Source organism: Acipenser ruthenus, unplaced genomic scaffold (genome assembly GCF_902713425.1).
Source record: "Acipenser ruthenus unplaced genomic scaffold, fAciRut3.2 maternal haplotype, whole genome shotgun sequence".
Lineage (NCBI taxonomy): Eukaryota > Metazoa > Chordata > Actinopteri > Acipenseriformes > Acipenseridae > Acipenser > Acipenser ruthenus.
In genome coordinates this window covers 1-12,500 of record NW_026707420.1, presented here as the reverse complement: position 1 = coordinate 12,500, position 12,500 = coordinate 1, and the positions used below count along the sequence as shown (strand labels likewise).

The 12,500-nt window shown below is 47.4% G+C and overlaps 1 protein-coding gene across 1 annotated transcript in view; it reads left to right on the top strand.

Moving 5' to 3' along the window:
• LOC131727274 (guanylyl cyclase C-like) overlaps positions 1-11,819 on the top strand; it is a gene marked incomplete at its 3' end in the record, with an annotated part of 20,588 nt that extends 8,769 nt beyond the window's left edge. The window contains 13 exon segments of the mRNA XM_059018804.1: positions 850-958; positions 1,504-1,624; positions 2,444-2,529; positions 4,164-4,272; positions 4,752-4,833; positions 5,964-6,011; positions 6,336-6,441; positions 7,286-7,348; positions 8,457-8,525; positions 9,434-9,538; positions 9,998-10,084; positions 10,671-10,800; positions 11,682-11,819. Of these exon segments, the coding sequence (XP_058874787.1) occupies positions 850-958; positions 1,504-1,624; positions 2,444-2,529; positions 4,164-4,272; positions 4,752-4,833; positions 5,964-6,011; positions 6,336-6,441; positions 7,286-7,348; positions 8,457-8,525; positions 9,434-9,538; positions 9,998-10,084; positions 10,671-10,800; positions 11,682-11,819 (1,253 nt within the window).
• Positions 11,820-12,500: the final 681 nt, after the last annotated feature.

Below are 12,500 nucleotides of genomic sequence, written 5' to 3'. Positions count from 1 at the left end.
ATATGTTAACAAGGGAACATTATTCAGCAGCTTTCATTGGACTCTATGAAGCTGAGGGAGTTCATTCTATATAGAGGGGGTGGAATTCAATATGTTAACAAGGGAACATTATTCAGCAGCTTTCATTGGACTCTATGAAGCTGAATCAGTTCATTCTATATAGAGGGGGTGGAATTCAATATGTTAACAAGGGAACATTATTCAGCAGCTTTCATTGGACTCTATGAAGCTGAATCAGTTCATTCTATATAGAGGGGGTGGAATTCAATATGTTAACAAGGGAACATTATTCAGCAGCTTTCATTGGACTCTATGAAGCTGAGGGAGTTCATTCTATATAGAGGGGGTGGAATTCAATATGTTAACAAGGGAACATTATTCAGCAGCTTTCATTGGACTCTATGAAGCTGAATCAGTTCATTCTATATAGAGGGTGATGCTGCTAAACTTTTGCCCACAGCTGTACATGATGTATCGTAATAGAGGTCTGTATCGCTTGTGATACGAGACCACAGCATAAAGAACTACAGCTCCCAGCATGCCTCACCATTGCCGCGGGTGTAGAGGCATGCTGGGAGCTGTAGTTCTGTTTTGTAATAGAGGTTTGTATTGGAGCAGATGACTGCAGCACAAAGAACTACAGCTCCCAGCGTACCTCCCCATGGCCGCGGGTGCAGAGGCATGCTGGGAGCTGTAGTTCATTCTGTAGGCTGATGCAATACTTTTGGCCAGAGCTGTAACTATAAAAGCCTCATTATTAATGGATGGAGGGATGGATGGATGGATGGAGGGATGGATGGATGGAGGGATGGATTGACAGGGTTGTTTTTCGTGCTGTTCTCTCCCCAGTCACATCTATCACACCAACACGACTGCGGGAAACTACATGAAAAACGTACTGGTTCTGACCATGGCTCCACCAGAAAATAACTGGACCAGTGTACTCAACACCACCATGGTACTGACCCGCTCCATACCAGACCTCTCTGTGCTTTACAATGCTTCCCTATGCTTTACCAGACCTCTCTGTGCTTTACAATGCTTCCCTATGCTTTACCAGACCTCTCTGTGCTTTACAATGCTTCCCTATGCTTTACCAGACCTCTCTGTGCTTTACAATGCTTCCCTATGCTTTACCAGACCTCTCTGTGCTTTACAATGCTTCCCTATGCTTTACCACACCTCTCTGTGCTTTACAATGCTTCCCTATGCTTTACCAGACCTCTCTGTGCTTTACAATGCTTCCCTATGCTTTACCAGACCTCTCTGTGCTTTACAATGCTTCCCTATGCTTTACCAGACCTCTCTGTGCTTTACAATGCTTCCCTATGCTTTACCAGACCTCTCTGTGCTTTACAATGCTTCCCTATGCTTTACCAGACCTCTCTGTGCTTTACAATGCTTCCCTATGCTTTACCAGACCTCTCTGTGCTTTACAATGCTTCCCTATGCTTTACCACACTACTCTGTGCTTTGTCACACTTTGTCTCTCTGTCCTCTCAGCTACAGAACGATTTCATCACGGGATACGCAGACGGAGTCTTCCTGTTCGGTCACGTCCTGAAAAAGAGCCTGGAAAATAAGGAGGGGTGGAGATTGTCCTTCAAGGACGTCGATTTCCAAGGTGGGAGTCTCCGTGCATCCTAAACACAGATTCCATCCTGTTAGACACATACAATCATACATGCAGATAGACACGCTCTTTCTCAGCGTCTTCAGTGTGAATTCAACGGCAAACGTTTCCACTAGAAGTCTCTCTCAGCGTCTTCAGTGTAAATTCAATGGCAAACGTTTCCACTAGAAGTCTCTCTCAGCGTCTTCAGTGTAAATTCAACGGCAAACGTTTCCACTAGAAGTCTCTCTCAGCGTCTTCAGTGTAAATTCAACGGCAAACGTTTCCAATAGAAGTCTTTCTCAGCGTCTTCAGTTGAAGTTCAAGTCTGTTTGTATTTCTAATTTATATTGCATTAGATGCCATCAGATTCTGCCCTGTAAACTGTTGAAAAAAAAAATATATATATATATATATGTATTTGGGGTTACAGTTAAGTAAGGTAGGATTTATCAAGTACCTGCACTGAAGTCTCTCTCTTCCTGTCTGTCTCTCTTTCCCTCCCTAATCCTCTCCCTCTCTCTCTGTATCTCTCTCTCTCCCTCACTCTGTGTCTCTCTCTCTCTCCCCCTCCCTCTCTCTTTCTGTCTCTCTCCCTCGCTCTGTCTCTGTCTCTCCCCCTCTCTCTTTCTGTCTGTCTCTCTCTGTCTGTCTGTCTCTCTCTGTCTTGCTCTCCATCTCCCTCTCTTTGTCTGTCTGTCTGTCTCCCTCTCTCTCCCTCTCCCTCTCTTTCTCTGTCTGTCTGTCTCTCTCCCTCTCTCTCTCTCTCTCCTTCCCCCCCTCTCTCTCTCCTCTCTCTCTCTCTCTCTCCCCCTCTCCCCGCTCTCTCAGCGGTCAGTGGGCGTTTCGTTCTTGATGGCCATGGTGACAGAGACATCAACCTCACAGTCATGTATTACTCCACAAAGGACCACACAGTAAGTTCTTCCTGTTTGAGACACGCTTTTTAATGGATTTCTTCTCAAATATTCACAGAACCGTGGATTCAAAAAAAATAATCGCCAACGAAAGGGGTTGGGGTGTTGGTTGGGGTTGGGGTGTGGGTTGGGGTTGGGGTATGGGTTGGGGTGTGGGTTGGGGTCGGTGTGTGGTTTGGGGTGTGGGTTGGGGTTGGTGTGTGGTTTGGGGTGTGGGTTGGGGTTGGTGTGTGTGTTGGGGTGTGGGTTGGGTTTGGGGTTGGTGTGTGGGTTGGGGTTGGGGTCGGTGTGTGGGTTGGGGTGTGGGTTGGGGTGTGGGTTGGAGTGTGGGTTGGGGTGTGGGTTAGGTTTGGGGTTGGGGTTGGGGTTGGGGTGTGGGTTGGTGTGTGGGTTGGGGTGTGTCGGTTGGGGTTGGGGGGTGTGGGTTGGTGTGTGGGTTGGGGTTGGGGTTGGGTTGGGGTTGGGGTTGGTGTGTGGGTTGGGGTTGGGGTTGGGTTGGGGTTGGGGTTGGTGTGTGGGTTGGGGTTGGTGTGTGGTTTGGGGTGTGGGTTGGGGTTGGGGTGTGGGTTGGGGTTGGGGTGTGGGGTTGGGGTGTGGGGTTGGGGTGTGGTTTGGGGTGTGGGTTGGTGTGTGGTTTGGGGTGTGGGTTGGAGTGTGGGTTGGGGTGTGGGTTGGTGTGTGGTTTGGGGTGTGGGTTGGAGTGTGGGTTGGGGTGTGGGGTTGGGGTGTGGTTTGGGGTGTGGGTTGGTGTGTGGTTTGGGGTGTGGGTTGGTGTGTGGGTTGGGGTTGGTGTGTGGTTTGGGGTGTGGGTTGGGGTTGGGGTTGGTGTGTGGGTTGGGGTTGGGGTTGGGGTGTGGGGTGTGGGTTGGGGTTGGGGTTAGGGTGTGGGGTTGGGGTGTGGGTTAGGTTTGGGTGTGGGTGTGGGTTGGGGTATGGGTTAGGGTTGGTGTGTGGGTTGGTGTGTGGTTTGGGGTTGGTGTGTGGGTTGGTGTGTGGTTTGGGGTTGGGGTGTGGGTTGGTGTGTGGTTTGGGGTTGGGGTGTGGGTTGGTGTGTGGTTTGGGGTTGGGGTGTGGGTTGGGGTGTGGGTTGGTGTGTGGTTTGGGGTTGGGGTGTGGGTTGGTGTGTGGGTTGGTGTGTGGTTTGGGGTTGGTGTGTGGGTTGGTGTGTGGTTTGGGGTTGGTGTGTGGGTTGGTGTGTGGTTTGGGGTTGGGGTGTGGGTTGGTGTGTGGTTTGGGGTTGGGGTGTGGGTTGGTGTGTGGTTTGGGGTTGGGGTGTGGGTTGGGGTGTGGGTTGGTGTGTGGTTTGGGGTTGGGGTGTGGGTTGGTGTGTGGTTTGGGGTTGGTGTGTGGTTTGGGGTTGGGGTGTGGGGTTGGGGTTGGGGTGTGGGTTGGTGTGTGGTTTGGGGTTGGGGTGTGGGGTGTGGGTTGGGGTGTGGGTTGGTGTGTGGGTTGGGGTGTGGGGTTGGTGTGTGGGTTGGTGTGTGGGGTTGGTGTGTGGTTTGGGGTGTGGGTTGGGGTGTGGGTTGGGGTTGGGGTGTGGGGTTGGGGTGTGGTTTGGGGTGTGGGTTAGGTTTGGGTTTGGGTTAGATTTGAAGGAACACAGTAAATATTATCTTTGTCTTTTATTGTTACAGTACAAAACTCTCTATGAATTCAACACAGCCACGAATAAAACCACGGAAATCGACAGTCAGCCCAGCTTCTTATGGAAAGGGAGTCTCCCTAACGACGCTCCAGACAGTGGTCAGCATGCAAAATAAAGTATTCAATCAAACAAGGAGTTAATTCAATCCAGTCTAGTCTAGTGATCTCAATGTAATTCAATCCAGTCTAGTCTAGTGATCTCAATGTAATTCAATCCACTCTAGTCTAGTGATCTCAATGTAATTCAATGCAGTCTAGTCTAGTGATCTCAATGTAATTCAATCAAGTCTAGTCTAGTGATCTCAAACTGTAGTTCCAATGTAATTCTGGTACCCTGAGCGAGTCGCTTCACCTCCTTGTGCTCCGTCCTTCGGATGAGACGTCAAACAAACGAGCTCCTATTGGAAGTGACTCTGCAGCAGCAGCAGCAGTTGTTGATGATGCAGAGTTCACCCTCCTAGTCTCTGGAAGTCGCTTTGGGAGAAAAAGCCTCCACTGAAAGACTAATAATAATAATAATATTAATAATAATAATAATAATAATAATAATAATGCCTTCTCTCTTGATGTCTTCACAGGAGTTGACACCCTCACTATTGCTGTGATCTCTTTGACCGTGGCTATAGTTTTGGTTCTTTTCATATCGCTCGCAGTTCTGAGGTAGGGAACACCAAACAAATCTCTTGCCATACAGTCCAATGCCTTTCTCTGTTGTTCCCATGTCGTCACCGCCCCCTGCTGGCGGAGGGGAGGCAGTGCAGGCGCAGGTCACACGTCACACGTTCCTCCATCTCTCTGTTTGAAGCGCTTCTCCTATTGTCAGGAAACTGGCTCTTAACATTATTCAGCTCAAGTTATTGAATAGCAGATTCTGGGGTAGAGGGGGTCTCTGAATCTCAGAATCTGGGTAGAGGGGGTCTCTGAATCTCTGAATCTGGGTAGAGGGGGTCTCTTAATCTGAAGGGGCTTGGCTGGGCATTGCCTTCACAAGCCCCGCCTGCAGTCTCAGGGTAGCTGTTGTTCCTGCGTTGCGGACCCTCTCCTCTCGACTATACGCTGCTCCCCTCTGGCATGGCGTTACAGTCGCCTCGAACCATCTCCCGCGGGTGCTTTTGACACTCAATCAAGACCCGCCCACCTGCTGATTGAGGTCCAGCACAGCCAATCACTTGCTGCCCTTCCCCTCAACCAAGCCTAGCAGGCAGCAAGTCTCAATCGAGCGCCCGTCTATTATTATTATTATTATCTATTTCTTATCAGACGTCCTTATCCAGGGCGACTTATAATTGTTACAAGATATCACATTATACAAGATATAACTGTATAAATGGGTAATTGTATGTAAAAATAATGTGATATCTGTATAATGTGAAATAATGTATAATGTGATATCTTGTAACAATTGTAAGTCGCCCTGGATAAGGGCGTCTGCTAAGAAATAAATAATAATAATAATAATAATAATAATAATAATAATAATAATAACATTATTTTTACATACAATTCCCCATTTATACAGTTGGGTTTTTACTGGAGCAATCTAGGTACAGTACCTTGCTCAAGGGTACAGCAGCAGTGTCCCCCCCACCTGGGATTGAACCCACGACCCTCCGGTCAAGAGTCCAGAGCCCCTGACCGCTACTCCACACTGCCGTCTGTAAAACAATAATTCAATTAAACAAATCAACTCCAAAACGACACACAATAAATCCATTTCCCCACACAAATTATATCCACACTAAATGATCTCAACCCGACTGTGTGATTGTTTGTTGATGCTTATTCTGTAGTTCCAGTGGCAGTCCGACAGCAACAAGTTGTCCAAGAGATGCTCCAAGGTAGTATAGTTCTTATTTAATAAAATTTTCTTGTAAATAAAATCCTGAAAACCACGCGGAGGAACCCAGAACCCAGAACAGAAACCTGCCTCCCTTCAACCCTCTACCTGTTTAGAAAAGAACAAAGGCTCATGGGAGTTCAGCCTTCTTAAAGGGGAATCCTTAATTAAATAGATACAATAATTAAGAAGTTACCTGGCCAGGCATTTTAACTAAAGGGACTGTTTGTTTAAACACTTGTGTGGCTAGTGCCGCAGTCTGTCTGTCTGTCACACACACGGTTGTGAATGTCCGTCTCTCTCTCTGTCTGTGTTTGTTTTTCAGAAGTTACAGGAGGGAGCATCGCTTCTATCTCAAGAAATGGTCTCACATCCCTCCCGACAAAATCACCTCTCTGCAGAACAAAGACAAGAATACCATCAGCTTAAAGGTACATTCAACGGCAAACGTTTCCACTAGAAGTCTCTCTCAGCGTCTTCAGTGTCAATTCAATAGCAAACGTTTCCGCTAGAAGTCTCTCTCAGCGTCTTCAGTGTCAATTCAATAGCAAACGTTTCCGCTAGAAGTCTCTCTCAGCGTCTTCAGTGTAAATTCAATGGCAAACGTTTCCACTAGAAGTCTCTCTCAGCGTCTTCAGTGTAAATTCAATGGCAAACGTTTCCACTAGAAGTCTCTCTCAGCGTCTTCAGTGTAAATTCAATAGCAAACGTTTCCACTAGAAGTCTCTCTCAGCGTCTTCAGTGTAAATTCAATGGCAAACGTTTCCACTAGAAGTCTCTCTCAGCGTCTTCAGTGTAAATTCAATGGCAAACGTTTCCACTAGAAGTCTCTCTCAGCGTCTTCAGTGTAAATTCAATAGCAAACGTTTCCACTAGAAGTCTCTCTCAGTGTCTTCAGTGTAAATTCAATGGCAAACGTTTCCACTAGAAGTCTTTCTCAGCGTCTTCAGTGTAAATTCAATGGCAAACGTTTCCACTAGAAGTCTTTCTCAGCGTCTTCAGTGTAAATTCAACGGCAAACGTTTCCACTAGAAGTCTTTCTCAGCGTCTTCAGTGTAAATTCAATGGCAAACGTTTCCTCTAGAAGTCTTTCTCAGCGTCTTCAGTGTAAATTCAATGGCAAACGTTTCCACTAGAAGTCTCTCTCAGCGTCTTCAGTGTAAATTCAACGGCAAACGTTTCCACTAGAAGTCTCTCTCAGCGTCTTCAGTGTAAATTCAACTAGACTGGATTGAATTACATGCAGTTCAATGGTTTTTCTCTCTGCGTTTTCAGATTGATGAAGACCACCGGAAAGACAGAGTGGATCAAATACGAAGAGGCCGATACGACAAAAAGGTGAGTCTCTCTCATCTCCACGGGACGCCCTGTGCTTTACCAGACCTCTCTGTGCTTTACAATGCTTCCCTATGCTTTACCAGACCTCTCTGTGCTTTACAATGCTTTCCTATGCTTTACCAGACCTCTCTGTGCTTTACAATGCTTCCCTATGCTTTACCACACCTCTCTGTGCTTTACAATGCTTCCCTATGCTTTACCAGACCTCTCTGTGCTTTACAATGCTTCCCTATGCTTTACCAGACCTCTCTGTGCTTTACAATGCTTCCCTATGCTTTACCAGACCTCTCTGTGCATTACAATGCTTCCCTGTGCTTTACCAGACCTCTCTGTGCTTTACAATGCTTCCCTATGCTTTACCAGACCTCTCTGTACTTTACAATGCTTCCCTATGCTTTAGCAGACCTCTCTGTGCTTTACAATGCTTCCCTATGCTTTACCACACCTCTCTGTGCTTTACAATGCTTCCCTATGCTTTAGCAGACCTCTCTGTGCTTTACAATGCTTCCCTATGCTTTACCAGACCTCTCTGTGCTTTACAATGCTTCCCTATGCTTTACCAGACCTCTCTGTACTTTACAATGCTTCCCTATGCTTTACCAGACCTCTCTGTGCTTTACAATGCTTCCCTGTGCTTTACAAGACCTCTCTGTGCTTTACAATGCTTCCCTATGCTTTACCAGACCTCTCTGTGCTTTACAATGCTTCCCTATGCTTTACCAGACCTCTCTGTGCTTTACAATGCTTCCCTATGCTTTACCACACCTCTCTGTGCTTTACAATGCTCCCCTATGCTTTACCAGACCTCTCTTAGCTTTACAATGCTTCCCTATGCTTTACCAGACCTCTCTGTGCTTTACAATGCTTCCCTATGCTTTACCAGACCTCTCTGTGCTTTACAATGCTTCCCTATGCTTTACCAGACCTCTCTGTGCTTTACAATGCTTCCCTATGCTTTACCAGACCTCTCTGTGCTTTACAATGCTTCCCTGTGCTTTCTCTCTGAAAGGCGTTTTTGTGGTAAATGTGTGAATTCCACCACATGAGGTAAACTGACGATAAAATTATTATTGTTTATTATTTTTATTTTTCCCCCCTCCACACACAGATTGTCATTTTAAAAGAACTTAATTCTGATGGCAACTTTACCGAGAGACAGAAGATGGATTTAAACAAGGTGAGAACATTTAATATCCACAGTGTCAATTCAGCGACAAACCAGCTATCAAACACCATTCAAGGACCACTCAATGAGCTGCCAGAACTACAGCTCCCAGCATGCCTCCTCACCTGCGGCAGTGGCGAGGGATGCTGGGAGCTGTAGTCCTTTAACTGCAGTGAGCTGTGCTGTTGCCTTGATACACAGTGAATCAGCACAGCCCTGGCTAGAACTACAGCTCCCAGCATGCCTTCTCACCTGCGGCAGTGGTGAGGGATGCTGGGAGCTGTAGTCCTTTAACTGCAGTGAGCTGTGCTGTGGCCTTGATACACAGTGAATCAGCACAGCCCTGGTTAGAACTACAGCTCCCAGCATGCCTCCTCACCTGCGGCAGTGGCGAGGGATGCTGGGAGCTGTGCTGTGGTCTTGATACACAGTAAATCAGCACAGCCCTGGTTAGAACTACAGCTCCCAGCATGCCTCCTCACCTGCGGCAGTGGCGAGGGATGCTGGGAGCTGTGCTGTGGTCTTGATACACAGTGAATCGGTACAGCCCTGGCTAGAACTACAGCTCCCAGCATGCCTCCTCACCTGCGGCAGTTGCGAGGGATGCTGGGAGCTGTAGTCCTTTAACTGCAGTGAGCTGTGCTGTGGTCTTGATACACAGTGAATCGGTACAGCCCTGGCTAGAACTACAGCTCCCAGCATGCCTCCTCACCTGCGGCAGTGGTGAGGGATGCTGGGAGCTGTAGTCCTTTAACTGCAGTGAGCTGTGCTGTGGTCTTGATACACAGTGAATTGGTATATCCCTGGCTAGAACTACAGCTCCCAGCATGCCTCCTCACCTGCGGCAGTTGCGAGGGATGCTGGGAGCTGTAGTCCTCTGCCTCTTTCATAACCCAACCTGGTTCTGAATTCAATTTCAGCTCTTGCAGATCGACTATTACAACCTCACCAAGTTCTACGGCACAGTGAAGTTTGACTATGGGCTGTTCAGTGTGTTTGAGTACTGCGAGAGAGGCTCCCTCAGGGTAGGTAAACACAGTGACCTGTTTCTTTGAAATGCATACGCTGACCATCTTTAAAATCCATTCTCTCACCTCTTATTAGCTTTATTAACAGTATCGCTGGCCCCTCCCTTTAAAGGAGCGCTGACCATCTTTAAAATCCATTCTCTCACCTCTTATTAGCTTTATTAACAGTATCGCTGGTCCCTCCCTTTAGAGGAGCGCTGACCATCTTTAAAATCCATTCTCTCACCTCTTATTAGCTTTATTAACAGTATCGCTGGTCCCTCCCTTTAAAGGAGCGCTGACCATCTTTAAAATCCATTCTCTCACCTCTTATTAGCTTTATTAACAGTATCGCTGGTCCCTCCCTTTAAAGGAGCGCTGACCATCTTTAAAATCCATTCTCTCACCTCTTATTAGCTTTATTAACAGTATCGCTGGCCCCTCCTGTAATCAATTCTGTTTTCTTTGTCTCTTCAGTATGTGCTCAATGATAAAATCTCGTATCCTGACGATACTTTCATGGACTGGGAGTTTAAGATCTCTGTGATGTACGATATCGCCAAGGTAAGTGCTGGAGATTCACGGGATGCTTCTAGGACTACAGCTCCCAGCTTGCCTTTGCACCCGCGGCAATGGTGAGGCATGCTGGGAGCTGTAGTTCTTTATGCTGTGGTCTCGTATCACAAGCGATACAGACCTCTATTACGATACATCATGAGGTCTGGTAAAGCATAGGGAAGCATTGTAAAGCACAGAGAGGTCTGGTAAAGCATAGGGAAGCATTGTAAAGCACAGAGAGGTCTGGTAAAGCATAGGGAAGCATTGTAAAGCACAGAGAGGTCTGGTAAAGCATAGGGAAGCATTGTAAAGCACAGAGAGGTCTGGTAAAGCATAGGGAAGCATTGTAAAGCACAGAGAGGTGTGGTAAAGCATAGGGAAGCATTGTAAAGCACAGAGAGGTCTGGTAAAGCACAGGGAAGCATTGTAAAGCACAGAGAGGTCTGGTAAAGCATAGGGAAGCATTGTAAAGCACAGAGAGGTCTGGTAAAGCATAGGGAAGCATTGTAAAGCACAGAGAGGTCTGGTAAAGCACAGGGAAGCATTGTAAAGCACAGAGAGGTCTGGTAATGCATGCTATTTGTGTGTTCAGGGCATGTCATACCTGCACTCCAAGACAGAGATCCACGGGAGACTGAAGTCCACAAACTGCGTGGTGGACAGTCGCATGGTGGTTAAGATCACTGACTTCGGCTGCAACAGCGTCACGCCCATCAAAAAAGGTTAAAAAAAATAAATTAATTTAATAACTCAAGAGGTAAGCAGCAGAAGGACAGGAGAACGTTCTCAGAGCGAGAGGAGTCCCGTTCCGCCCCTCCGGATCTGGTTCGGTTCCCAGGATCCGATGGATCTCTCGACTCTCGTCAAGCCGGGTCTTAGCGGATCTGTGGGCTACTAGGAAAAAAAAATGACCAGAAACAACGTGTTAGGATTCAAAACAACAGTGTATCAGTGTGATCCCTGAGCTTGTTAGCTAGACACACTGGGGGCTGATCAAGCTGGTAGCAGTAAAACCTGGACTGGATCACACTGCTGTGCGATAGGAGTCTGATTCCCAGCCCTGATCTCTCTGTCTAAATATCCCACAGTTCCCAGCAATATCCTGTAGCTCTCTTCACTATAAAATCAGCTACAAACCTCCTTCAACCAAAGTCTATCTACAGGGCTGGGAATCAGACTCCCGCTGCACAGCAGTGTGATCCAGTCCTGGTTTCACGAGGAGTTTAATAATCAGACACATCTGAGCTTGTTAGCTAGACACACTGGGGGCTGATCAAGCTGGTAGCAGTAAAACCTGGACTGGATCACACTGCTGTGGGATAGGAGTCTGATTCCCATGCCTGCTGTCTCTAGTACTGACTCAGCCTCCCTCTCTCTCTCTCTCTCTCTCCCTCTCCCTCTCTCTCTCTCTCTGTCTTCTCTCCCTCCCTCTTTCGCTCTGTCTCTCTTTCTCTTGCTCCCTCTCTCCCTCTCCCCCCCCCTCTCTTTCCCCCTCTCTCTCTACCTGCCTCTCCCCTCTCCCTCTACCCTTCTCCCTCTCCTCCCTCTCCTCTCCTTCTCCCCCTCCCCCTCCCTCTCCCCCTCTCCCCCTCCCTCTCTCTAGATCTGTGGACGGCTCCAGAGCTCCTTCGACAGGCTGGTTTCTCTCAGAAGGGAGACGTGTTCAGCTACGGGATCATCGCCCAGGAGATCATCCAGAGGAAAGAGACTTTCTACACAGAGAGCTGCGACGATCGCCAAGGTACCCACTGCTCCCCACACCCAGGGATGAGAGAGGCGCACTGCAGCTCCCAGCATGCCTCCGCACCCGCGGCCATGGCGAGGCATGCTGGGAGCCGTAGTTCTTTATGCTGTGGTCTCGTATCACAAGCGATACAGACCTCTATTACGATACATCATGTACAGCTGTGGGCAAAAGTTTAGCAGCATCACCCTCTATATAGAATGAACTGATTCAGCTTCATAGAGTCCAATGAAAGCTGCTGAATAATGTTCCCTTGTTAACATATTGAATTCCACCCCCTCTATATAGAATGAACTCCCTCAGCTTCATAGAGTCCAATGAAAGCTGCTGAATAATGTTCCCTTGTTAACATATTGAATTCCACCCCCTCTATATAGAATGAACTCCCTCAGCTTCATAGAGTCCAATGAAAGCTGCTGAATAATGTTCCCTTGTTAACATATTGAATTCCACCCCCTCTATATAGAATGAACTGATTCAGCTTCATAGAGTCCAATGAAAGCTGCTGAATAATGTTCCCTTGTTAACATATTGAATTCCACCCCCTCTATATAGAATGAACTGATTCAGCTTCATAGAGTCCAATGAAAGCTGCTGAATAATGTTCCCTTGTTAACATATTGAATTCCACCCCCTCTATATAGAATGAACTCCCTCAGCTTCATAGAGTCCAATGAA